The sequence below is a fragment of the Hyposmocoma kahamanoa genome, unplaced genomic scaffold (genome assembly GCF_003589595.1).
Source record: "Hyposmocoma kahamanoa isolate Upper Pololo Valley unplaced genomic scaffold, ASM358959v1 98672, whole genome shotgun sequence".
NCBI lineage: Eukaryota > Metazoa > Arthropoda > Insecta > Lepidoptera > Cosmopterigidae > Hyposmocoma > Hyposmocoma kahamanoa.
The window spans coordinates 6,836-31,086 of NW_020655633.1; the positions used below are offsets into that span (position 1 = coordinate 6,836).

Consider the following 24,251-nt stretch of genomic DNA (forward strand, 5'->3'; position numbering starts at 1 on the left):
ACACACCATAATGCTAAAGACTTTAACAGCTTCTGGAGGCACACAAATAAAATGAATCCCAAGAGTAGTGTACCAGCTAGCGTTGGTGGTCTTTGTGAGCCTACTCAGATAGCGAACATGTTTCGAAAACAGTTTAAATTAGAGAGCCCGCTTGGGGTAACGCAGGATGTGGGCACTGCTATTGATAGTCCGGCTGTTGGGCTGTTCAGATTCTCTTTCAAGGAGGTTGAACGTTCTATTAAGTGCATGACGAGAGGAAAGTCACCGGGGCATGACGGTCTTAGTATAGAGCATTTCCTACATGCTGGGACACACTTGCCCCGGGTTCTAAAGATGCTTTTTAACCTGTGCATTAGTCATGCCTACCTTCCCGACAGCCTGATGAAAACAATTGTTGTCCCCATAGCGAAAAATAGGACAGGAGATGCCTCCGATGGATCCAATTATAGGCCGATATCACTGGCAACAGTAGCGGCTAAAGTGCTGGATGGACTGCTGGACGGTGTGTTATCAAAGTATGTAAAGACCCAGGACGCCCAATTTGGTTTTAAACCCGATCTGTCTACGGAAACTGCCATTTTATGCTTTAAACATACCGTTCAGTACTACACCAGGGGGCAAACGCCAGTGTTTGCCTGCTTTTTGGATCTATCCAGGGCTTTTGATACAGTCTCATATAGTATCCTTTGGGACAAATTGGAAGAACGCACAAATACCCCAAGTGAGGTAATCGACCCGCTCCGCTTCTGGTACGCTAATCAAACCAACCAGGTGAGGTGGGCAGGTGCTCTCTCGGATGTGTATAGGTTAGAGTGTGGAGTGAGACAAGGAGGTCTCAGCTCACCCAGGTTGTTTATTTATTTATTTATTTATTAAGTACTACCACATCATATATATTACAACATTTCAACATTCAACATACGGAATTACATCTGATATATATGACAATTACGGTGTACATAGCATTTATAATAGAAGGGTTACTAAAACAACTTATAATAACTTAATTTAAATTAACGTTATCAATACCTACTGCTCGAATTTGAATAATTTTGAAATCTTATTGACAAAAGTATTTATCCTGTCGTGGTACACATCTAAGTCCTCGATTTTACTGTTAATCGTATTGTACTCGTTGAAAATCCTAGTCAAAGGGGATTGAAGGCCAAGATTGGTTTTACAAGGGGGTGTATAGAAAATTTTTGTTATTGCGTTTCTAGGATATTTATACGGGACACTCAGAGAAATGCATTCGTGTAAATCACTACATTGGACCAGTCCATTAATGAGCTTGTGCAGGAAACACAAGTCCAACAAAAGCCTTCGATCACGCAAAGTAACCATGTTGAATTTTTGTAAACGCTGTTCATACGGTTGCCTGTGAGAGAATCCGCTGGAACAGAAAGCCAAATGTCTGGTGAACGCTCGCTGTATGCTCTCCACGCGTTGCGAGTGCACTGCATAAAATGGACTCCATGTGACACTTGCGTACTCGAGATGGCTGCGTACAAGAGCATTGTATAACAGGATCTTGGTTTGTATTTGTTTAAAACCTAAGGAGTTTCGTTTGAGAAATCCAAGCATCTGGGCAGCCTTAGTTACTACTTTGTCTACATGTGAAGTAAAAGTTAGTTTACTGTCTATTAAAACTCCCAAATCTCGGATTTCCTCAACCTCGCCCAATGCGACGCCACCAATCTCGTACGTTGTTTAACTTGTATATAGATGAGCTGATCGCCAGGCTCAGCAGCACGGGAATTGGATGCTCGATCGGTGGTATCACTGTCAATAATATTAGTTATGCAGATGATATGGTGCTGCTGTGCCCGTCGATCAGTGCACTAGTAAAACTATTAAGTATTTGTGAGGAGTATGCGATGACTCACGGTCTAACATATAACACAAATAAAAGCGAGCTTTTAGTGTTTAAAGCCGGTAACAAAGCCCTTGCTTCAATCCCTCCTATTTATTTGTGTGGTGCGCCTCTCAAGAGAGTAGCAAGGTTTAAATACCTAGGGCATTGGGTCACAGAAAATCTGCAGGATGATGTAGATATGGAGAGGGAGCGCAGAGCGTTGGCCGTACGTTGTAATATGTTGTCACGCAGGTTTGCGCGTTGTGAGGGTAATGTCAAAGCCACCCTTTTCAGGGCGTTTTGTCAGACCTTCTATACGTGCAGCCTGTGGACAAATTACACTAAAGCGACGGTCAATGCCCTGCGTGTCCAATACAATAATGGTCTTAGGATGCTATTGGGGCTGCCACGATTTTGCAGCGCATCAGGTATGTTCGCGGACGCACGAATTGATAGCTTCAGCGCGATTATTCGAAAAAGAACTGCCTCCCTGATGCGTCGCGTGGGTGGCAGTTCCAATAGCCTAGTTCGTTTGATCTGGGAGAACCCTGTTAGTGAATTGTGGAAGCACTGGAACTCAGTCCACATGGGTTCCAGGGGTTTAATTTATAAGTTATTGTAATATTTCGCAAATTTAGTACTAACATAGGTTGTAAGAATTTTTTTTTGTAACTAAGTGTTAGTATATTATATGGACTATGTCTGAAATAAACTTTTTGAATTTGAATTTGAATTTACAGCAAATTTGGGATGCCCGGTGTTATCGGCTGTATAGTCGGCACTCACATTGCCATTGTACGCCCAAAAGACCACGAGGAAAGTTTTTGCCGTAAAAATTATCACTCGTTAAATGTACAACTAGTAAGTTGAGTTATTTTCAAATTTAACATGTACTAATCCAGTCACGGGTTAGGGTACGAATAGCAATAACTTATTGTGGATCAAATGTGACTGTGACATGTTGTGATTATTTTATTCATTACAGATATGTAATGCAGACACGCAAATAATTAGCGCTGATGCGAGACACGGAGGAGCTACTCATGATTCGCTTATTTGGTCCCATCATCCCCTATATGCTTACCTAAATAACCTCAGCAGTAATGAAGGCCTATGGCTTCTTATTTAATATTCGAAAATTTACTAAGTTTCAATTTGGCAAGGTTATTTTTTATTATAATATATTTACAGATGATTCTGGATATCCTCTTAGGAGAACCGTAATGACACCAATATTGGATGCACTAGAAGGTCCAGAAGAAGAGAAGAGAGAACGATTGGTCTTCTGAAGGCACGTTTCTGTTGCCTACTCGTACACAGGACACTTCATTAGGAGCGACAAGTTGCAGGTTTAATTACAAACGAATGTGCAATATTGTATAATATTTGTAATTAAGCCAATGTTCCTGTTGAAGAACCGACACGAGAAGAAGCAAATAATGAAGCTGAATTGCAACCTAACATCATTGCGTATCGGGACGCAGTTGGTGTTGCAAACAGAGACTTGCAAGCGGGCATTTCATCTTGTGCGACGCTTAAGAGAATTCAGGCATCAACATTAGTTCCGATTGAATTAAAATTATTATAATATCTTTTTTTTAAATTATCTACCATTATTTAATCAATTCAAGCACTCACACCTATATTAATAAGTGTATAGGCATTTTAGACAAATGCGTACTATCCTAATTAACATCCGGTGAGATCGTGGCTAAGTGTGTCTATTTTATATAGAAAAATAACGAACAAACATAAATTGACAGCCGTCCCCACTAAACCAATTAAGGTCCAAAGTCACTTTAATAAGGAAAAATAATAATAATAATACTACCATGTAAATAAAAAGATTGCATAATTCATTTCAAACTTTAATTATTATTACTCAAAATTATACGTGCTAGAATAAAAAATTAAAACAAAATTACTCTTGCAACTGAAAGAAAGAAAGAAAGAAAATACATTTATTTGTTTACCACAATGACACCACAAAATACAAAAGACAAAAAAAAAAAGAGAAAACAGAACAAAACAGAACTAAAACAAAACATGATCAAACGAAAAAATTCAACGTAAAACAAATATATAATTACGAAACAAAAACACAAACACAAAATAAAAATGTATATACAAAAATTAGATAAAATTAAAACATGAACTATTCACACAAATAATAAAAAGAATACTAAATATTGAGATACCTTGTGTGGTGCCAGCCGCGGTAACAAAAGGGTCACAAACTCAGTATTTGCTGGAAAACGCAACGCGTTCCCAGCACTGATTTTCAGTTAAGACCCTAAGTGAGGTCACGGAACAACATATGCAAGCATATTTTGGTACTTGAATATAACAGTAAAATAATTATATATACGTACATATTAAAACTGTAACAGATGTGTGTGTGTGAGTGTGGGTGTGTGTGTTGTGTATGTTTAAATACTTCCAAATAATTTATATATAACTATGAAAATACTTTATAATAATTAATACGTATACACTATACCTACATCAAGCAACTAATATATTATATAACAAATGTGTATAAAAAGTATAAATAAATAGGTGCTGGAAAAAGTTAATACAATCCCTTTTGATTTTCCAGCAGGAGAGCCTTAAGCTTGCGCTTAAAAGCATTCCTACTAGAAGTGTCATGAAGAGGAGGGGGTAGATCATTCCAGCACTTGGATAACGCAAACCTGAAACTTCCTCTGAAAGCTGCTGTGCGGTGAGCAGGAACGATAGCCCGAACCTTGTATTTAAAACAGTTCTGAGACAAAAGAAGTTTGCGATAGAGATACTCAGGTGTCTCGGTTCTCACTACACCGAACAGCAACATAGAGAGGTGTAGCTGCCGACGAGCAGTCATATTTAAAAGGCTTGCAGCATTCAAAAACGGGGTGATATGGGATCTAGGAGGCACCCGAAAGCAAAAGCGTGTGCATGCGTTTTGTACACGTTGTATCAACTTCTTAGACCTACTAAAAATACAATTACTATATACTACATCACAATAGTTTAACCGCGACAATATCAGTGATTCACAAAGGTGTACACGCAAATCAACGCTAAGGTAATCACGAATACCATACAACAATTTGAGTCGATAAAAACAGTTACCGGTCACATTGACGATGTGCTCCTCAAAACGAAGTTCACTGTCCATCAGTACTCCGAGGTTTCTGACCCTATCGACCCGTTCCATTGGTTCACCCATAACCGCAATATTTCTGGAAGCAAGGGCTTCCAGTGTATTATGGATTTGACCCTTTGTTCCAAGCACCATGTACTTAGACTTACTCGGATTCAGTACTAGACAGTTCCTATCAGACCACGCCGCTATACGATCTAGATCAGCATTGATGTCATTGACTGAAGCAATAGTATCAGATGGCTTACCCGATATGTATAGTTGCAAATCGTCCGCATACAGGTGGTAGCTACAGTTTCTTATACTAGTAACGATATCGGCACTGTATAATATAAATAGTAACGGCCCTAAAATGGAACCCTGAGGCACACCTCTAGTTACAGGGCGGAGAGAGGAATACTCAGTGGTACCGTTAACCGTATGCAGTTCAACTATTTTAGCCCGACCCGAAAGATAGCTATGAAACCATTCGATGGTTTTAGTGTCAAATCCATAATACGACATCTTGGACAATAGAAGTGGTATGCTCAAACTTTCGAAAGCTCTGGAGAAGTCCAATAACACCAGAAACGTGCTTTTCCCAACATCCTGTGCTGCCAAAATATTGTCGACCACGTCCAGCAGAGCTGTTGCTGTGCCTCTACCCTTTCGAAAACCAGACTGGAATGCTGGAAGGATATTGGTCCTCTCCAGGTATTTCGAAAGCTGTTTACACACAACCCTTTCTATTATCTTGGACATGCACGGAAGAATGCTGATAGGACGGAGCTCGGACAAAGTGGAAGGATTATGCTTCTTTGGCAGAGGGACTACCTTAGCTGTTTTCCAGTCAGTCGGAAAAGTGCTGGTCTCGATGCTCTTATTAACCATGACCGTTAATATCTCAAGCGTTGTCGGAAGAGTCAATAGTAACATGTCAATGGTCATTTGGTCAATACCTTTTGCTTTGGTTTTTATTTGAGTCAATATACTCATCACTTCAGTCGTTGTAGTTGTCGCAGTGCAAAAGGTGTCAGGTCCATGTCGATTGTTTTCGTAATATATCAGGTCTGATATTGGCACGTCATTGCTACCAGGAACATTTAAAAAATGGTCATTTATAGCATCAGGGTTAGATAAGTGGGCGGGCAAGTCAAAGTCGTGTCTGTCAGGTACAAGAACACGTTTCAAATTTTTCCATAAAATTTTCGAGTTGGTACCTAAGTTGTTATTGATGAAATGATCAAAGTAGGTGCGTTTCTCACAGAACAAGGCTTCAATGACTACATGTTTAAGCTGTTTATAATATTTTTTATGAGCATCAAGTCCGGTATTCACATACCGTGCATGCGCTCTATCACGTAGTCGCATCATTCTTCTTGTCTTGAGTGGGGCATGTTTGTCAAATAGCTGCGTCAAGTAGTCAGTAAATAGTCGAATCATGTCATCCACATTGTCTAAATACCTAATAGAGTCCCAGTCGATAGATGCCAAGTCATTCTCAAATAGTGGGATAACGATAATAGTCAGAGGTCTAAAAGTCAAAACACGAAGTGAGGGCTTGATTTTCCTAATGTCAAGTTGAACAGTAATAAATGCGTGTCGTCCAAGATCAGGTATGTAGTTTACGTATACGCTATGTATTTTTGTATTACTGCATACTAGGTCGATCGTGGTCTGACTATGGTCAGTATAGTGTGTCGGCTCCTTAACTATTTGTTGTAGTGAAAATAAATTCAAAAATTCGGTTAAACATTTATAATACCTGTCGGTCGTATTCATAAAGTCAATGTTAAAATCACCTAAGATTATTAATCGATCATAGTTTCCAAAAGACGAGACTGTGTCAGTCAGTGAGTCGAAAAACAAGTCGGCATCCAACCACGGCGGACGGTAGGCTGTGCCAATAATTATCCTGGCCCCGCACACAACAGACGAAAGCCACATTTGTTCAACACGGAGTGAGGGAGGGTGAGGCATGGTTCTCGCAGCAATACCTCGACGAATGTAAAATCCTACGCCGCCTCCGCGCGAGCGCAGCTCAAGTGGCCGCGTCACGTGCCTCAGTCGGTAGCCTGGCACCGCCGGAGCACGACCCGTTTCACCCTCCCGCAACCAAGTCTCGTTTATTGCGACGATATCTGCATCAAAGTTACACATGGAGACTGTGAATTCATCATGTCCAGTTCCCAAAGAACCAGCATTCCATAGTCCAACTGAAAGCATCCTGGAAGGCGTCATTTTAAAGTGCTATAAGGAAAATAATTGTAACACTGAAAAGGGCAGCATCCATTGTGTAAGTAAAATACATAAATAACTATGATAAATAAAGGTGTGTGATATTTTACCACCGCGTGGCTGAATACAATAAAATTAAAAGTAAATAATAATAAAAATAGCATGTTAATGTGTGATTGTGCTTTGTTACAGACCTCATCATTTGCCAACGCACCCATGTACCACACAAAGTACCTACAATTGTAAAAAAACATGAAAACATACAATATAACAGAACATAGACAATACCTAACGGCAACACAAAAGATTTTATTGCACATTCTGAACACCAACAACCTGTTCGCGAAAAATATTTTGTATGTCAGTCTCCCGGCGTACGCGGTGCGAGTGTTCGCCCTCAGCACGTCGAACAAAGATACGCCCGTCCCGGGTCCATACGAACCTCCACGAGGCAAGCCGGCATCGGTCTCGGACTTTTTGGAAGAGCTCCTGGTTTCGGCGCGTGAGCCGCTCATTGACGTAGAACGGGCGTGCTTCGCCCGCAAGCCCACAGTCGGCCGTGGTGGCCCCCCGGCGCACGCGCGCCGCCCGCAACAACTCGCTACGGGTCACCCGCCGAGCCAGACGCACTACTATGGGTCTTGGCCGACCGCCCTCACGCCGCACACCCAGACGCTCAGCGCAGACGATGTCCCGCTCATCCAGCTTCACACCGAGCTTGGTACCGATCGTCGCGACGATGTGCAACACACTTTCACCGGCTCCCTCAACGACGTTCGTAATCAGCACATCGTTGTCGAGACGCTCTTGGTCTCTGTTGTGCAACTCGAGCTGAAGATTGGCCACCGCTTCCTCCAACACCTTTACGGCACTGTCGTTGACATTGGTAGCCATTCTTTCCTCGACGTTGTCCAGCCGGCGGTCGATGTCGTCCATCCTCGCAGTTATCGGCGGCAATGAGGCCCGAAGTTCGAGAAACTCGCCCCGGAACTCACGGATCTCTCTCCGGATCTCCTGCAACTCCTCTCGAAACAACCGGATTGCGACTGCGCGCACAAGCACGAAGAGCGAGTGGTGGATGGTCGATGTTTCAACGGTCGGCAGGTGGAAGGCTGAATTATAGAAACAAAGAGTGGTAAGGTGATGATATTCTTAATCTTTGTGTGTACGCATCCTGACTGACAAAAATAATGCAGAAACGAAACTTATTTTTACCGACTTTCAATTCTTCCTAACGTTTCTTGGATTCCTTTGAGGACATCTAAAAGTTGTAAAAGTAGGCGGCTATTAGCTTCTTCTATATTGGCTCTTCTATCAGAGCTCTCTAACAAGCGGTGACGGGCCGTCTTCGCTGTAAGTACTCTACGTCGGTACTGTCTGTACCACCGACTATGGCGCGTCGATAAGTACACCTATGCTGTCTAGTACGTCAGGGTCAGGCTCTACAACCACAACAATTGGTACCGACGACGAATTACTCAGTGACGATGCCTGTAAAAAATCAAAAAAATTAAAATGTTTCCTACTAAATTGTATACTTTTATACATCACAAAGAATATTGTTTTGTCATACCACAGATTGGCGCTGATTGCCAACTTGGTCATGTTCTGCGCTTGCTTGATCCACCATCTACAAGAACAATCGTGATCTATCAATAATTCTATATTATAACTATAATTCTGTATAAAGAAAACAAATAAGTTAATGATTTACCAACATGTTCAAATGAGTCAACACGTACGCGAATTGAGTGCGCGGCCCTTGGCGCAGGATAAATATATGTCATTCCACAAACTTTTCAAACAAACGAGGTCATTAAGGAATTATTATAATTAGTATTGTCTTTTTCTGATGACTGTGAAATAAATATCTTGTCAGTTTATTCATATTGTTTCTTTGGTATATACATCTGACAGAGGAAACTTAGAATGTAGTTCGGTCACAGTCGATATTCTCCCGTCACTATAGCATTAGGTAACTAAATATCTATCTATCTATTAGATACCCAAATTTGGTAAAGTGATAACCGGGATTGATTGATCTACACTGTATGTAAAGTAGGGTATCATTGACCAGATTTCCAAATATATATTTTTTTATTTAAAAAACTTACCTCAAAAGTTTGCTTATCGGCCTTTTTATTGGACTTACAAATATTTGCCAAGTTTTAATGAGATCGGTTAAAGAAAAGACTGCGAAACCGTATTCATTCCTTAGTTCGACCCGTAACTTGATATTAAAAAAAAAATTGCCACCCTAAGGCTCAACACACACTGGCGCAGAGTCGAGTCATGTTTTTCGCCTATAGCATATTCACCTCCATTTTCCCATTATTAAGGTACAAATTTGTGTTATGCAAATATGGAATCGCGCGTCGATGCTTGGTTAAAGTCGAGCTTTTTCGCGCGTCGCCGTGCATGCCTTGCGCGCAGTGACGCGTCAGACGTCGACCACACTGTGACCCGAGCGCGCTAATGCGAGCGACGACGGGCGTCGTCATGCGTTGTAGTTGAAAAACAGGACGCGACGCTTCGACTCTGCGCCAGTGTGGTTTGAGCCTTAGAGGTTGAATATTTTCTTCAAATTTAATCAGTATCTTCATTCCAACAAAAATGAATCATCAAAATCGGTTCATAAATGCCGGAGTAATCGCGTAAAATATGCACAAAAAGTCGAATTGAGAACCTCCTCCTTTTTTGAAGTCGGCTAAAATGTGAAAACTGATCTACGTTCGACCTAGTGTCTGGTTTATGTAGAGTCATCAATATTTTCAAGTATCAATTAGGAAACTACAACAATGGATCAAATAAATAAAAAAGTTTATAATTATTATTAAATCTTTGTTTATTTAACCATAAGTAATAAGCAAAAATTGTCACATTCTCATATATTTACAAAATAATGTACTCGAACACATGACATTTTATTACATGAAATAATAATACAACTAAACTAAGTAGACATAAAATTAAAAATATTTTATTTTATTTATTTTATCATCTTAGGGGAGCTCACAGTTACTTTTACAACATGGATTTAAACTTAAATAATCAGATGCCAATTAAAAGCTTCCACTTATGAAAATTAGAAAATAGCATTAGCATAAATAACTAAACAGGTAACACATCTATGAGAACACAACAATCGCTTTATCAGGCACTTGAAAACAAGTTATTACTATTAGTCATAATAGCTTTTAAAATGACTTTATTGGTTACATACATGTAATTGAATATTCAGTCTGCATCATCAACTTTACAATCATATGTTGAAATGAAAAAAAAAACGCATCGCAAGTATATAATTGCACAAAAACAAAACGAAATTTAATTTATTTATTTATTATATTACATATTGCTTACAGATTAATATCGAAACACAATAGTAATTCTTAAGCTAATATCATAGATTAAAATAATAATGTAATCATATTAAAAAAAAATTGGTACAAAATAAACTGAATGAAAATTTTACAAATCATTGAATTTTTATATTGCATAAAATAAACTAAATAAAAAATTAGATAAAAATAACAAATCATGGAATTGGACATATCGCGCAAGTACATTATTAACAATCAAATTTTAAAACTAACATAGTATTAATTATTCGGGATGCACAATACTTATATGATGCTACTGTCTATGGTCAATGACTCGAGATTATATTATTGTAATAGATAATATTATTGTAAATTGGTATCAATAACATTTTGTGAAAATATCTGGATAGTATTGGCCAAGTTTTTATGTGTACATGCACTGAGTGGTCACATACAACTTCTGCTAATGCAGTATTGGTAAAACAATTACGAAACACGTCCGTAGAGTTTCTAAAGTAATTAATAAAAACAACCTTCAATCTATGGCCTCCAGTTTTCACAGAGGACCTACCAAATCTGGGAACTTAAGATTACGGGAGTGTATTGCGTACGAACATTCAATAAGTTTTTACCACATAACAAATCATACAACATTGTTATTCTGCTCAGTGCCCCCTCAGTTTGAACACACGTTTATTAAGAGAATGCGGTACTTTGCTTGAGTCGAGCGGCGGCAGGGGCACTGGGCACTGGGCACTGGCTTTATTTGAGAAGATTTTTTTACAAATAAAAATTAAGGCCATTTACAAAATGTACATCGTATAGTATACGTGTTCTATTTAGTTCAGTTGATGTTTAAAAAAAAGGTATATGTAAAGAACTTAGTGAATACACCGGTTTTCTTGTAAAATTTCGAGGTAAGTTTGTGTTTTTTTTTTCTATCGTGATAATTTTTAGGAAATGCATTTTCACACCGTATAGTAATCAGTGCACATCCCCAATTCTTCCTTACATTTTTTTCAATGTGATTGACTGAACACTTTCACTGTTATGCGAAATCAACCAAAGCCATTTGAGGTTGTATAGGCTCTTAACAGCGTGCAATTTTTAGTAAAATAGGTAGTTATGGATTTGCTACGTTGCCACTTTGCGCACAAATGAAGTAACTGAGACGAGTTTTGATAAAAAAAGAACTTTTATTCTAATTCCAGCCTAACCAAATTTATGCAATAATTGAATATTATGGTGGTCAAATATCGTAACATTCAATAAACTTAAAAAATACACACATAACATTTTGACGCAAAATTGTTTGCCATTCGCCCAACATAATAAGTAAAAGAGGTCAATCAAGATTTAGAAGGGTAAGTGATAAAGAGCTGCGTGATGTGCGCGTCCTCTCAGCGACGACATAGACGTTCACGTTGCACACCTCCGGACATAGTTCCCAACGCACTCAAATGCAAAAGGATTAGCATTGGCCTAGAAACCAACTCGCACTCCCCGATAATGCACAGAGTACACAGAGGACGCGGTCGTGGTGTCAGGTGTCACACTCCATCGGGAGATAATGGAGGCGTTATCCTGGTCCGGTAGCTGGACCGAAGAATTCTCGAGTACAACCTTTACACGTTCGCAACGTGCAACGGAGCGTCCAACGCTGACCTCACGCTGAAGACAAGTGTGACGGTGTAGAGAGTGCGCGAGAAAGTTGTAGAGAGCAATCAAAGTCGCATAACGTTCGTGATAGTGAGCAACCTCTGCCCAGCTCTACGCCCCAGTGAACTAAACAGCTGATGAGGTTTCGGGATCGCGGAGAGCTGGATAGAACAGGTACACTGAAATCCATTGGCCTCATGATGTAGTCGACAGTTCAATAATAATGTGATGAAAATAGACACCATAAGCGTTTTTAAAAGGGAATAATATACATGAATAAAAAGGAAAAACGCAGAACTGCCTACTTCTTGCTATTAAAAAATGATAATGGTGTTGGCCGCCAACATGCTACATCGAAATGGTTGAGGAATGAGTCCCCGAAATCAATTCATTAGATTCTCGAGGTTTCAAATTAGCATTCACTGCTCCGACTTCGGCGTGACGCAGGCCCGTGTCCTGGGCGTGGTGCTTGACGATGCGAGGTCCTACGTGCAGCATGCACTGTTCATCGGCGAGAAGGCGGCGAACTCCTTCGGGAAGATAGCGCGAGTATCTGCATCGACTTGGGGCATTAAGTTCCCCGCCCTCAGGGTCCTGTTTTCAGGGACCTATGTGGCGGTCCTTTCTTATGCTGCTGCCGTATGGTATCATCGCTCGTCAATATACCCGGTGAGGAGAGCGTTACTCCGTACGCAAAGACCAGCCCTTATTTTGCTAACGAAGGCTTACAGGTCGGTCAGCTCGGCAGCGTTACCTGTGCTTGCGGGCGTATTTCCCGCCGACCTGGAAGTGCTTCGGGCCGGGAGAGTTGAGAAGGAGAGTCCCCAACTGGCCTACAGGGAGCGTAGGGAGATAAAACGGGAAATTAGAGGGGAAGTCGTCGCTCTTTGGCAAACACAATGGACTTCGTGCGACAATGGTCGCGAGCTGTACAGTTTCTTCCCTGATATTTCCGCCCGACTCTCCTCAACATGGGTTGTGCCGGATTACATGGTATCCCAACTGCTCACCGGACACGGCTGCTTCAGAGCACGTTTGCATCGTATGAAGCTGTGCGATTCTGCGTCGTGTCCGTGCGGTGAGCCCAGTGAGAGTCGCGACCACGTATTGTGGGAATGCAAGCTATACACACTGCAGAGAAACATCATGCTGGACAGCCTGCAGCAAACGGAGTTCGGTCCGGCATATTTTAATACCCTCGTTGCCAGCTCAGGGAACTTTGGAAAATTTTGTGAGTTTGCGCACTCGTGGCACATTTTACGACGTGAATACGAAGCCTAGCGCCCATACGTCGGGGCGGTCGTCGCGAAGAACTGTGTGTGTGCTGTACACGCCCCAGAAAGGGGGGAAGTGATACACAGAAGGGACAAGGAAACAGAATTTGTAGGGAGTCAAGAAGCGCTCCACGGGAAGAGCCATCGTGAGCGCCTCCCGCGATTAGGTCCGTACGCCGAGAGGCAGGAAGGACCATGGGAGGTGGTGGGTTTGCTCCGACTTCGGTTGACAATTGGCACGTGCCGCAACGCAGACCCCAACCCTGCCAGCGCAGGTGCCCCCAACCGTCCCCAGTTACGCCAATGCGCTCAAACTACCCAAAGGCAAACCGCCCATTGAGGTCCAGCAGAAGGGTCCAGCAGTGCTGTTCTACCCAAACAGCGAGACCCTCAAGTCCTCGCTTGAGACCAAAATGGAGCTACAAAAATCCATCCAGCCCTCGTCACAGGGCATCCGAATCCAAAGTGTCAGAATGATCGGAAACTCTGGGGTGGTGGTGCGTACGGCCACGGCCGAGGCAGCAGAGAAGCTTAAAGCTGCTGCTCCTCCATCACTCAAAGTATCGGAGCCCAAAAGTCGCCTGCCCCGGGTGGCGCTGCGCTACTTACGTACAGACTACCCAGCCGATGAGCTCATTGAAGAGCTCCATAGTGTTAATCTCTGCGACGATCCGGACTGGAGCCTCGATAAGATCAAATCGAACTGTAAGGTCGCGTATAAGCGCTCATATGGCCCCAAGGTCTTGGTCATCCTGGAATGCTCGCCAAGTCTCCGGGACAAGCTGATCCAGTTGGGACGGGTGTACGTAGGTTGGGACGAGGCCGAAGTGTGTGACCACGTCAGAGCCACCTGCTGCAACAAGTGCCAACAGTATGGCCACCCTGAAAAGTACTGCCGCGCGCCGACAATGACCTGTGGCAAATGTGGAGACTCTGGGCACCGTTCTGCGGAGTGCCAATCAACTATCCAGTGCTGCGCCACCTGCAAAAGGTTCAAACGCAAAGACTCTTCAACGCACCCTACCGGGGCCATCAACTGTCCGGCGCGCCTACATGCAGAGCAACTGGCGCTTAACATGATCCAGTATGCATAAAACGTTAAATATAGCACAGCTGAACCTACAGGGCTCTGAGGCCGCCACTACTGAACTACCAGTGGTAGCGCAGACGTGCAGGCTTGATCTTGCTCTCGTTCAGGAGCAATATCATAGCCGTCCCGGTATATTGCAGTGTGGCGAGAATCCCAAGGCTGGCATCCTAATATTCAACCGGAACATCGCGTGCACCATTCTGCACCACCTTAGCACGGAACACTGTTTGGTCGCACACGTGGAATGCGAAGGGGTTGCACTACACGTAGTATCGGCCTACTTTCAATATAGCCAAGACATTGCACAACATCTGCAACATCTCGAGACCGTGATGAACCGTCTGTCGGGGGTCCCCGTCCTGATTGGCGTAGACAGTAATGCTCACTCGCCTCTATGGTTCTGTGAGCGCCGCCAATATGTGGGCCGCGGCCCCGATACAGATTACAGGCGAAACAATATGGAGGGCTTTATCTTGGGTAGGAATCTGATGCTGCACAATCAACCAGACCAACCGCCTACATTTTGTGGACCAACAGGTTCGTCCAACGTGGACCTCACATTAACAACGCGAGGTATGAATGTATCAGAATGGAAAGTCCACGAGGGTGCCAGCCTTAGTGATCACCAGCTGATAACGTTTACGATAGCGACAACAAGGTTGACTGCCTCGACCGACATCGGTGGGGTGAGTGTGCCGACTACCATCTTTCGGGAACGCGGTGTAGATTGGAGACCGTTTTGCTCGGCTCTACACGCCCGCATGGGTAGACTACGCGTTCGTGGTCCTGCCGGTCGGCTATGCGAAGAGTACTCGGACATCTTATTAAAAACGGCACGCGAATACTTGGGACGCATTGCGAAGAGGAACGACGGCAGGTACGAGTGGTGGTCCCCTGACCTGGATCGTATGCGACTTGAGGTTGCCCTGGCTCGACGCAGTTGGCAGGCTTCTCGCCGAAATGAGGGTGACCGGGAGAAGGAACTCCATGACATGTTACGCGCTGCCCGCATCCGCTATAAGAAGGCTATGAAAAGCGCTGAACTGGCCTTCTTTCAGTCCATCGCGGACTCCGGTAATGATGATCCATGGGGGTTGGCCTACCGTGAAGCTTGCGGGCGTATCCGTCCTCATGCAAATATAATGAACGGCGCCAAACTCGTGGACGGTTACACAAATACTACGGGGGACACCATGTCGGGCCTTCTACGTGTCCTCTGCCCGGACGACCAGGCCGACCGAGACGACGCTTTCCACCGCGAGGTCAGGCTATCTGCGGCGATCTGCCCAACAGGAAAGGACTGCGATACCCCAAGTAGGTCTACCATAGAGAACATTATCCGGAAACTACCGAACACAGCTCCTGAAATGGACGGTATCTCCGCGAAGATCGTGAAGTGGGCCTGGAACGCCTCCTCCGATGAAATGTGGCGGATCTACCTGCATTTCTGCATTTCTGAAGGCGTCTTCCCGGACATTTGGAAGACTGGCAAGATAGCTGTACTGCCCAAGGGAAACGGCAAGCCTCTCTATGACCCTAAAGCTTATCGTCCGATTACGCTGCTCCCAATCTTTTGGAAAATTCTAGAACGCGTCATACTCGCCTGCGCTCCCTGCCTCTATCGTAACATTTCATCCTCGCAACATGGTTTTACCCGTGGTCGTTCGACGGTCACGGCGCTCAACGCAATAAATGCGATTACTGATAGATCCGTGGAAAACTACGTGCAGCTGATCTTTTTGGACATCTCAGGTGCATTAGACAACGCCTGGTGGCCGATGATAATCGCGAAAGTCAAACAGTGTGGCATTCCGCCCAACATCTACCGCATTCTAATCAGTTATTTTTCTAACAGACGTGTAGGGTTAATCGTCGGCCAACAGGTGGTGTGGAAAACTTCCACCATGGGATGTCCACAGGGATCAGTTCTGGGACCGACATTGTGGAACCTCCTTCTCAATGATCTACTGCAGCTACCAAAACCGGACGGAGTAAATATGGTGGCATACGCAGACGACGTCACGATCGTTATCGAAGCACCTTCGCGTGCCGTCATCGAGTCCAAAGCCTTGACCATTCTCACCGCAGTGTCCCAATGGGGAGGTCGCAACCGTCTGGGCTTCTCGGCGGGCAAGTCGCAAACTATGACTTACAAAGGAAGATTTAAACGTTCGCCAACCACAAGAATGGATGGTGCTTCGATACCGAGCGTGACGCAGGCCCGTGTCCTGGGCGTGGTGCTTGACGATGCGAGGTCCTACGTGCAGCATGCACTGTTCATCCGCGAGAAGGCAGCGAACTCCTTCGGGAAGATAGCGCGAGTATCTGCATCGACCTGGGGCATTAAGTTCCCCGCCCTCAGGGTCCTGTTTTCAGGGACCTATGTGGCGGTCCTTTCTTACGCTGCTGCCGTATGGTATCATCGCTCGTCAATATACCCAGTGAGGAGAGCGTTACTCCGTACGCAAAGACCAGCCCTTATTTTGCTAACGAAGGCTTACAGGTCGGTCAGCTCGGCAGCGTTACCGGTGCTTGCGGGCGTATTTCCCGCCGACCTGGAAGTGCTTCGGGCCGGGAGAGTTGAGAAGGAGAGTCCCCAACTGGCCTACAGGGAGCGTAGGGAGAAAAAACGGGAAATTAGAGGGGAAGTCGTCGCTCTTTGGCAAGCACAGTGGACTTCGTGCGACAATGGTCGCGAGCTGTACAGTTTCTTCCATGATATTTCCGCCCGACTCTCCTCAACATGGGTTGTGCCGGATTACGTGGTATCCCAATTGCTCACCGGACACGGCTGCTTCAGAGCACGTTTGCATCGTATGAAGCTGTGCGATTCTGCGTCGTGTCCGTGTGGTGAGCCCAGTGAGAGTCGCGACCACGTATTGTGGGAATGCAAGCTGTACACACTGCAGAGGAACATCATGCTCGACAGCCTGGAGCAAACGGGGTTCGGTCCGGCATATTTTTACACCCTCGTGGCCAGCCCAGGGAACTTCCGTAGATTTTGTGAGTTTGCGCACTCGTGGCACAACTTACGACGTGCATATGAAGCCTAGCGCCCATACGTACGGGGCGGTCGACGTGAAGTGCTGTGTGTGTACTGTACATGCCCCAGAAAGGGGGGAAGTGAACACAGAAGGGACAAGGAAACAGAATTTGTAGGGAGTCAAGACGCGCTCCACGGGAAAGAGCCCGCGCAAGTACCGTGAGCGCCACCCGCGATTAGGTCCGTACGCCGAGAGGCAGGAAGGACCATGGGAGGTGGTGGGTTTGCTCCGACTTCGGTGCCGACCGCCGTCGAGTGCGCACGTTCTCTCGGTCGCTCCGTAGTTACTAATTGTGGAAAGTGGTTTTTCCATTTCCGTGATTGTTTTTCTTGTAAAATAGAATTTATTTAATTTTTCAATTAAATAAAAGTATTTATTTCGGCTTAGACCCTAGTTTTTGTGCAGTGCAAGTGGTGCGTAATAAACTTGGATTTTACCCTTTTTCCCAGCCGGGAAAGGGACAGGGAAGTACCCTTTTAGTGTCTTTTAATTTCTTTTATGCTTGACAATCTCTTTTAATTATTTTGTGCATTTAGACACTATTTTTCTTTATATTTCATAGTTTTAGGTTATTTCTAGGTTATAATCGACCGCGTGGTCGCACGTGCTTATAGTGGTAGTGACACTGACGTGTGACATTGTCGTTTGACAGCTGTCAAGATGTCAACAGTGTTTTGTGTTCCGATACACGAACAAATTTGTTTCGTGGGTGTATACACGAACGACTGTAGACAATTTTCTATAACGTCTTAGTAGACTAAATACACGAACGACAACTAGGACTTCAACTAGGACTTCAACTAGGACTTCAACTAGAACTTCAACTAGGACTTCACTAGGATGAGTGCAGGCGGCCACGGCTGACGCGGACCCCTCCGCCGGCACACCCACCACCCCCCGTCTTCACCCCTCCACCCGGTGGGATCCAGGATCCGGCAGCGATGGCGGTGGCCGCGGCAACGGCAGCCGTTCAAGCCGTTATGGCGACAATGTCACCACACGCATCACCCGACCCACCACCAAACACCCCTCATCAAATGGACAATGCAGGAGGGACATCGAAAAGATTTCTGTCTCCGGACGAGACCACAGTAGTGGCGAAGCCAAAGAGAAGGCTGAGGGCTGCACTGTACCAGCCTCCTCCAGCAGGATCAGGATACTCATCTACAACTCCCGCCCAAGACTACCGCACGCCGTGCTCATCTACAGATGACGACGACCTGGATGATTGCAGTATGGGCAGAGACCTAGACCGACTAACATCGCGCCAGCTGTTATCACGAGCGAACACGTGCGCCAGATCCATCAGCGGAGTGGCGGGTGGACCCAACTCTCGCCTGAATAAGGCCGACCTCGCCAGTATCAACGGTCAGTTGAGTGAAATGATGGAGATTGTCGGCCATTTAGGACTTTTGGCCGAGGAGAGTTGCCTGGCAATTAAGGCGGAGCGGGCCAGGGCCACGGTGTTGGGGGAGGCCAGGCCGCGTGAGGAGGAGCGCGCTACAAGGGCCGAAGCCGAGACGGCAAAGGCCCGGGAGGAGGCCGCGTGCGCGGCGGCATCCGCCGCTGCAACTGCTGCTGCTGAGGCGGCGGCCGCCGCGGTAGCCACTAGCGCTACTGCAGGCGCCGCCCCCAAAATGGGAGGATCCTACGCGGACAAACTGCGTAGCCGACCGACTGGCCCTGGCTTGGCCTTCTATCCGGCGGAAGGGAACGCAGAACTGAAAACAGCTGAGGACACAAAAGCTCTCCTCAAGAAGAGTGTTACCCCGGCAACCCTGGGGATTAATATAGAAGCTGTCCGGAAGGTGGGTAAGGCGGGAGTAGTGGTGCAGACTCGCACAAAGGAGGACGCCCTTAGACTGCGGCAGGCGGCCCCTCCGTCTTTAAGAGTGACAGAGGCTAATAAAAGGAACCCCCTGGTGGCATTGCGCAACGTGGAGGGGGACCCAGAGCTGGCCGAGGTTCTGCCCATAATCCATGAGCAGAACTTCTCCGAGGACAACACTTGGTCCTTGGCCAAGATACAGAACAGTTGCCGGCTTGCTTTCAAGAAGGGTAGACGTGGCGGCCACAGAACCACGTTAGTGATAGCGTGCACGCCGGAACTTAGAAAGATAATGGTGACTAAAGGACGTCTTTACATGGGCTGGGACGTAGTGCCCGTGGAAGATTATTGTAGCCCCCCCTGTTGCAGCAAGTGCCATATTTACGGCCACACAATATCGAGATGCCCCGCAAAGGAAGTCACGTGCGGCAGATGCGGGAAACCGGGCCACGAAAAAGGTGAATGTCAATCGGAAGAGCAGGCATGTGCAACCTGCACGAGGTTCGGCCACCAGGGGGCACGGAGCCACCCCACAGCGAGCAAAGAGTGGCCAGCTCGGGTTCACGCCGAGAAAAGGCTGATGGAGACCACGAACTACGTATAAATGGCCAACACGGTATTACAAATTGGCCAAATAAACTTGGGTGGCTCCGAGCTTGCCACCACCGAGGTGCCCCTGATTTTTTTTTTTTTTTTTTTTTATAAAATATAGGTGCGCATTTGACCTCCATCTCACCTGATGGAAAGTGACGATGAGGTCGACGATGGAGCATGCACACCTAAATAATGCCTATTCACTCTCGCCTTGAAAAGGTCCAAGTTATAACGTTCAGGGAACAAGTCTGCAGGCAGGGAATTCCACTCCATAGCCGTTCGCCATATAAATGTGGAAGCGTAACGCTTCGTGCGAATCTTTGGAATATCCACAACATAGGGGTGGAACCCAAGCCTACGCCTAGTCCCCCGGTGATGGAAAGGGGAAGGCGGAATTAAATCATGTAATTCCATCGCACACTCTCCGTGATATATCCTGTAAAATACCGATAAGCAGGCAACTTTACGGCGGTGTTCAAGGCTCTGCAGCTTCGCCTCCACTAATTCCGAGTCACCTATAAGTCTCTTGGCACGGTTGTCAATTGAATCCAAAGTGGCCAGTTGATATGTCGCAGAGCCATCCCAAAGGTGGCAGCAGTACTCCATGCACGATCGGACTTGTGCTTGGTACAGCTGGAGCAACTGTCCCGGTGTAAAGTACCGCCTCACCCTGGAAAGGATCCCAAGCTTCCTTGCTGCATTTTTGGCCGTGGATTCAATGTATCTGCCGAAGTTCAAATTGGACGACAGGTCCATTCCAAGTAGCTGGAGACAATCGGCTATCGGTATGGATATATCACGAAAAGTCGGAGTCAGCTCAAAGGGACTCCGTTTTGTGGAGAATAGACACGCCTGCGTTTTGGTAGCGTTAAATTTGACAAGATTGGCATTGCCCCAATCGGAGACTGCCTGGAGTGTCAAATCTAAACGGCTAACCATGGACTCTCGACAAGACTGGATTTCCTCTCCACTGACCCTTGCATTGGTCAAGTACCTATCTACAACTGTGCTGTCATCAGCATACGCAAAGGTACCTGGAATTAACATATCATTGATATGCAGCAGAAAGAGAGTTGCAGACAGTACGGAACCCTGAGGAACTCCGGCATCTATCGCCATATGTTCGGAAGAGTAGCCTTCTAAGACCACTCGAATCGAACGTTCGCTCAAGAAATCCGAGATCCAATTGCAAAGGTCAGTGGGAAGCCCATAAGAGGGAAGCTTGCTTAAAAGGCTTGCGTGCCAGACCCTGTCAAAGGCTTTAGAAATGTCCAAAGACACTGCAAGTGCTTCGCCTTGCTTTTCTATAGCCTCGCTCCATATGTGACAGGCATACACAAGAAGATCCCCAGTAGATCGCCCTCGTCGGAATCCGTACTGGCGATCACTGAGGAGATCGTTGTCTTCAAGGTACGATAGGAGACGGTTGTTGAGTACACGTTCCATAGTCTTGCAGAGTATGGAAGTGACTGAGATAGGTCTATAGTTGACAGGGTCAGCTCTGCTTCCCCAGATCGTGGAAGCTTGCAAACGTGCAAGCTTCCACGATCTGGGAACTACACCAGTCTCAAGTGAGAGGCGGTACAGGCGTGTGAGAACAGGAGACAACTCAGGTGCACAGTTACGAAGGACTATTGCTGGAATTCCATCTGGCCCGCTAGCTTTATTCACGTCTAGATTTCGCAGAGTTCTAAGTACCTCTTTTTGGCGTATGCGAACTGGCGCCATAGTGCAGCCAGCCTGAGGTAAAGTAGGTGGTAGGGTCCCTGCGGCATCTAGACGCGAATTTTCTGCAAAGAGTGAGGCAAAGAGATTCGCCTTCTCTTCCGCAGTATGAGCCAGCGAGCCATCCGGCCTCAGCAGAGGTGGCAAAGATGGGCGACAAAAGTTCGATTCGACCGCTTTGGCCAGGGACCAAAAGGATTTGCTGCCTGCTGGATAAGAGGCAAGCTTGGCTCCTATGCGGCGCACATGGTCGAACTTGGCCCTACGTAACATGCTTTTGCACTTCTTGGCGGCCTTATTAAAAGCTTTCTTCATGTTCTGAGTACTCGGAGTTTTGCGTAGTCGAGCATCTGCCCAAGCTTGGTACGCGGACTGTTTACGTGCTTCAGCACAACTACAATTAGCGTTAAACCATGGACGAGCTTGGGGTCCATTGGGTACATCAGAGTATGGAATGTAATACTCCATACCCAAACGCAAGACCTCGACTACAGCATCAGCACAGCTCGACGAGTCTCCTGAAGTAAAGCACGCCTGCCAGAGATATGACGCAAAGAAATGGCGCATTTCGTCCCAATCTGCTAACTTGTATCGCCACACCCGTCTCATACCACTAGGGCCCTGATCGGGTGGGGAGTATACGGATACAGTTTTCACCAGACAATGGTCGGAAGTACCCAGTGGGGCCTCCACAACCACAGAGTATCGGTCCGGATCAGTTGTCAGCAGAAGGTCCAAGCAATTAGCCGTATGAGATTCAACATCTGGTATCCTAGTGGCGCCACTGACAAGCTGGGATAAGCTTAGCGTTAACGCAAGTTTACGCGTCTCTCTCCCAGCGTGATCGGTCTTCTGGTATGGGAACAACCATTCTTGATGGTGTGCATTAAAGTCCCCCAGAATGACTAGTTGCGCCGCTGGGTACCTATGCTGAATCTCATCAGACGTCTCACTTAGATATTGGAACAGCTTGGTCGTCTCCTGATCTCCACTGTGCGATCGGTAAACACAGCAGTACACTATTTGTGTAACTCCTGTGTCAACCAGAAGCCACAAAATTGAAAAACTCGGTGCCTCAAGGTTCTTGAGACGCTTGACACAGATGTCATCGCGAACGTACACACAGACTCCGGCACGAGGTACGAACCTGTGCTCCAGAGTATACCCGGGGTAGCTGAGGTACGCTGCGTCAGTCGGACATCTGATCTGCGTCTCTGTGAGGAACAGCAGCTGCGGTTTGTCGGTTTCAAGGTGGTAGTGGACCGAATCGAGATTTGAGTGCAGACCTCGGATGTTAGTGAGGTGCACTTTTAGTGGGAGGACGTGCAACCGCTGTGTATACTTACATAGCACAGGAACTGGGCCTGGACGTCGTTCTCGTCCAGGAACATTATCCCAGAGCCCAGTTTGACGCCGCAAGCAGCATACTGCAGTGCGGCGACCGAGGCAAGGCGGGCATCTACGTTCGTCGTCGGGACCTGGTATGCGCTCTCTTGCACCACCTGTCGACCACACACTGCACAGTGTGCCATCTTCTTAACGACAAAGAGGGCGTATACTTGGTTTCAGCGTACTTTCAGTACAGCGACGACATAGATGCTCACTTGGAACACCTCGGCGTGGTACTGGATCATCTCAGGGGCAAGAAGACGATAATGTGTATCGACTCGAACGCGCACTCTCCGATGTGGTACTGCGAGCCGCGGCAGTACACGGGACGAGGGCCAGACGTCACGCACCGTCGGGAAATGATGGAGGCGTGATGGAGGCGTTTATCCTATATAGCCGTTTTAGGTTAGAGAACCAGGAGGAACCAGCCCCCCTACGTTCTCAACACCTAACGGAGCGTCCAACATCGACCTCGCCCTCACAACAAGAGGTAGTCCGGTGACGGGGTGGCGAGTGCACGAGGACGTTATCGAGAGTGACCACCGGCTCATAACGTTCGTGGTGGCAAGCACTAGCCTGACTCCCCGCGCAGAGCCGCCAGAAGAGCTGATAAGGTTCCGGGATCGCGGAGTGCCCTGGAGACGTTTCGAGGACATGATCCATGGGAGGGTGAGAAACTTGAGATGGAACCGTTCCGTCGGGACCATCTGCGCTGACTTTACCCGAATGGTGACAGCCACCGCGAGGCGGACTCTGGGATCGGTCAGGGCGGGGAAGACCGATAGAGCATATGAGTGGTGGACGCAGGAACTGGACTCCCTTCGCCGGGAGAACTGCAGGTTACGCAGGCCGTGGCAGGCTACTCGACAGCTTGGGGGTCCTGTTGAGGATGCAGCGAAACAGCGGTTCCATGCGCATAGGCGTAGCTATAGGGCAGCCATGGATGAGGCGCATCTTTTGTATTTTAAGTCGATCGCCAATTCCGGAAACCTGGACCCCTGGGGCCAGGCCTACCGAGTCGCGAGTGGGAGGCGCAGGCCTCTCAGCAACGTAATCAGTGACACGAAATTCGCCGAAGGACATGCTGGGAGCGTGAGCGAGGCCATGC

The 24,251-nt window shown here is 46.3% G+C and overlaps 1 protein-coding gene across 1 annotated transcript; it reads right to left on the minus strand.

The window, feature by feature from the left end:
• Nucleotides 1–7,526: 7,526 nt before the first annotated feature.
• On the minus strand, nt 7,527–12,398 carry LOC113238877. The gene is made up of 2 exons (XM_026475728.1): nt 12,299–12,398; nt 7,527–8,329 (listed from the first exon to the last, which is right to left on the minus strand). The coding sequence occupies exons 1-2, from the start codon at nt 12,396–12,398 to the stop codon at nt 7,527–7,529; spliced, it is 903 nt and encodes a 300-aa protein (XP_026331513.1).
• Between the last annotated feature and the right edge of the window lie 11,853 nt (nt 12,399–24,251).

Excerpts from the sequence above, each read along its gene's own strand:
- LOC113238877 (XM_026475728.1), bottom strand. The coding sequence starts at position 12,398 with ATGAGGCCAATGGATTTCAGTGTACCTGTTCTATCCAGCTCTCCGCGA. Across the intron at positions 8,330-12,298 it reads GGGCGTAGAGCTGGGCAGAG|CCTTCCACCTGCCGACCGTT; the intron begins GTTGCTCACTAT and ends TCTATAATTCAG.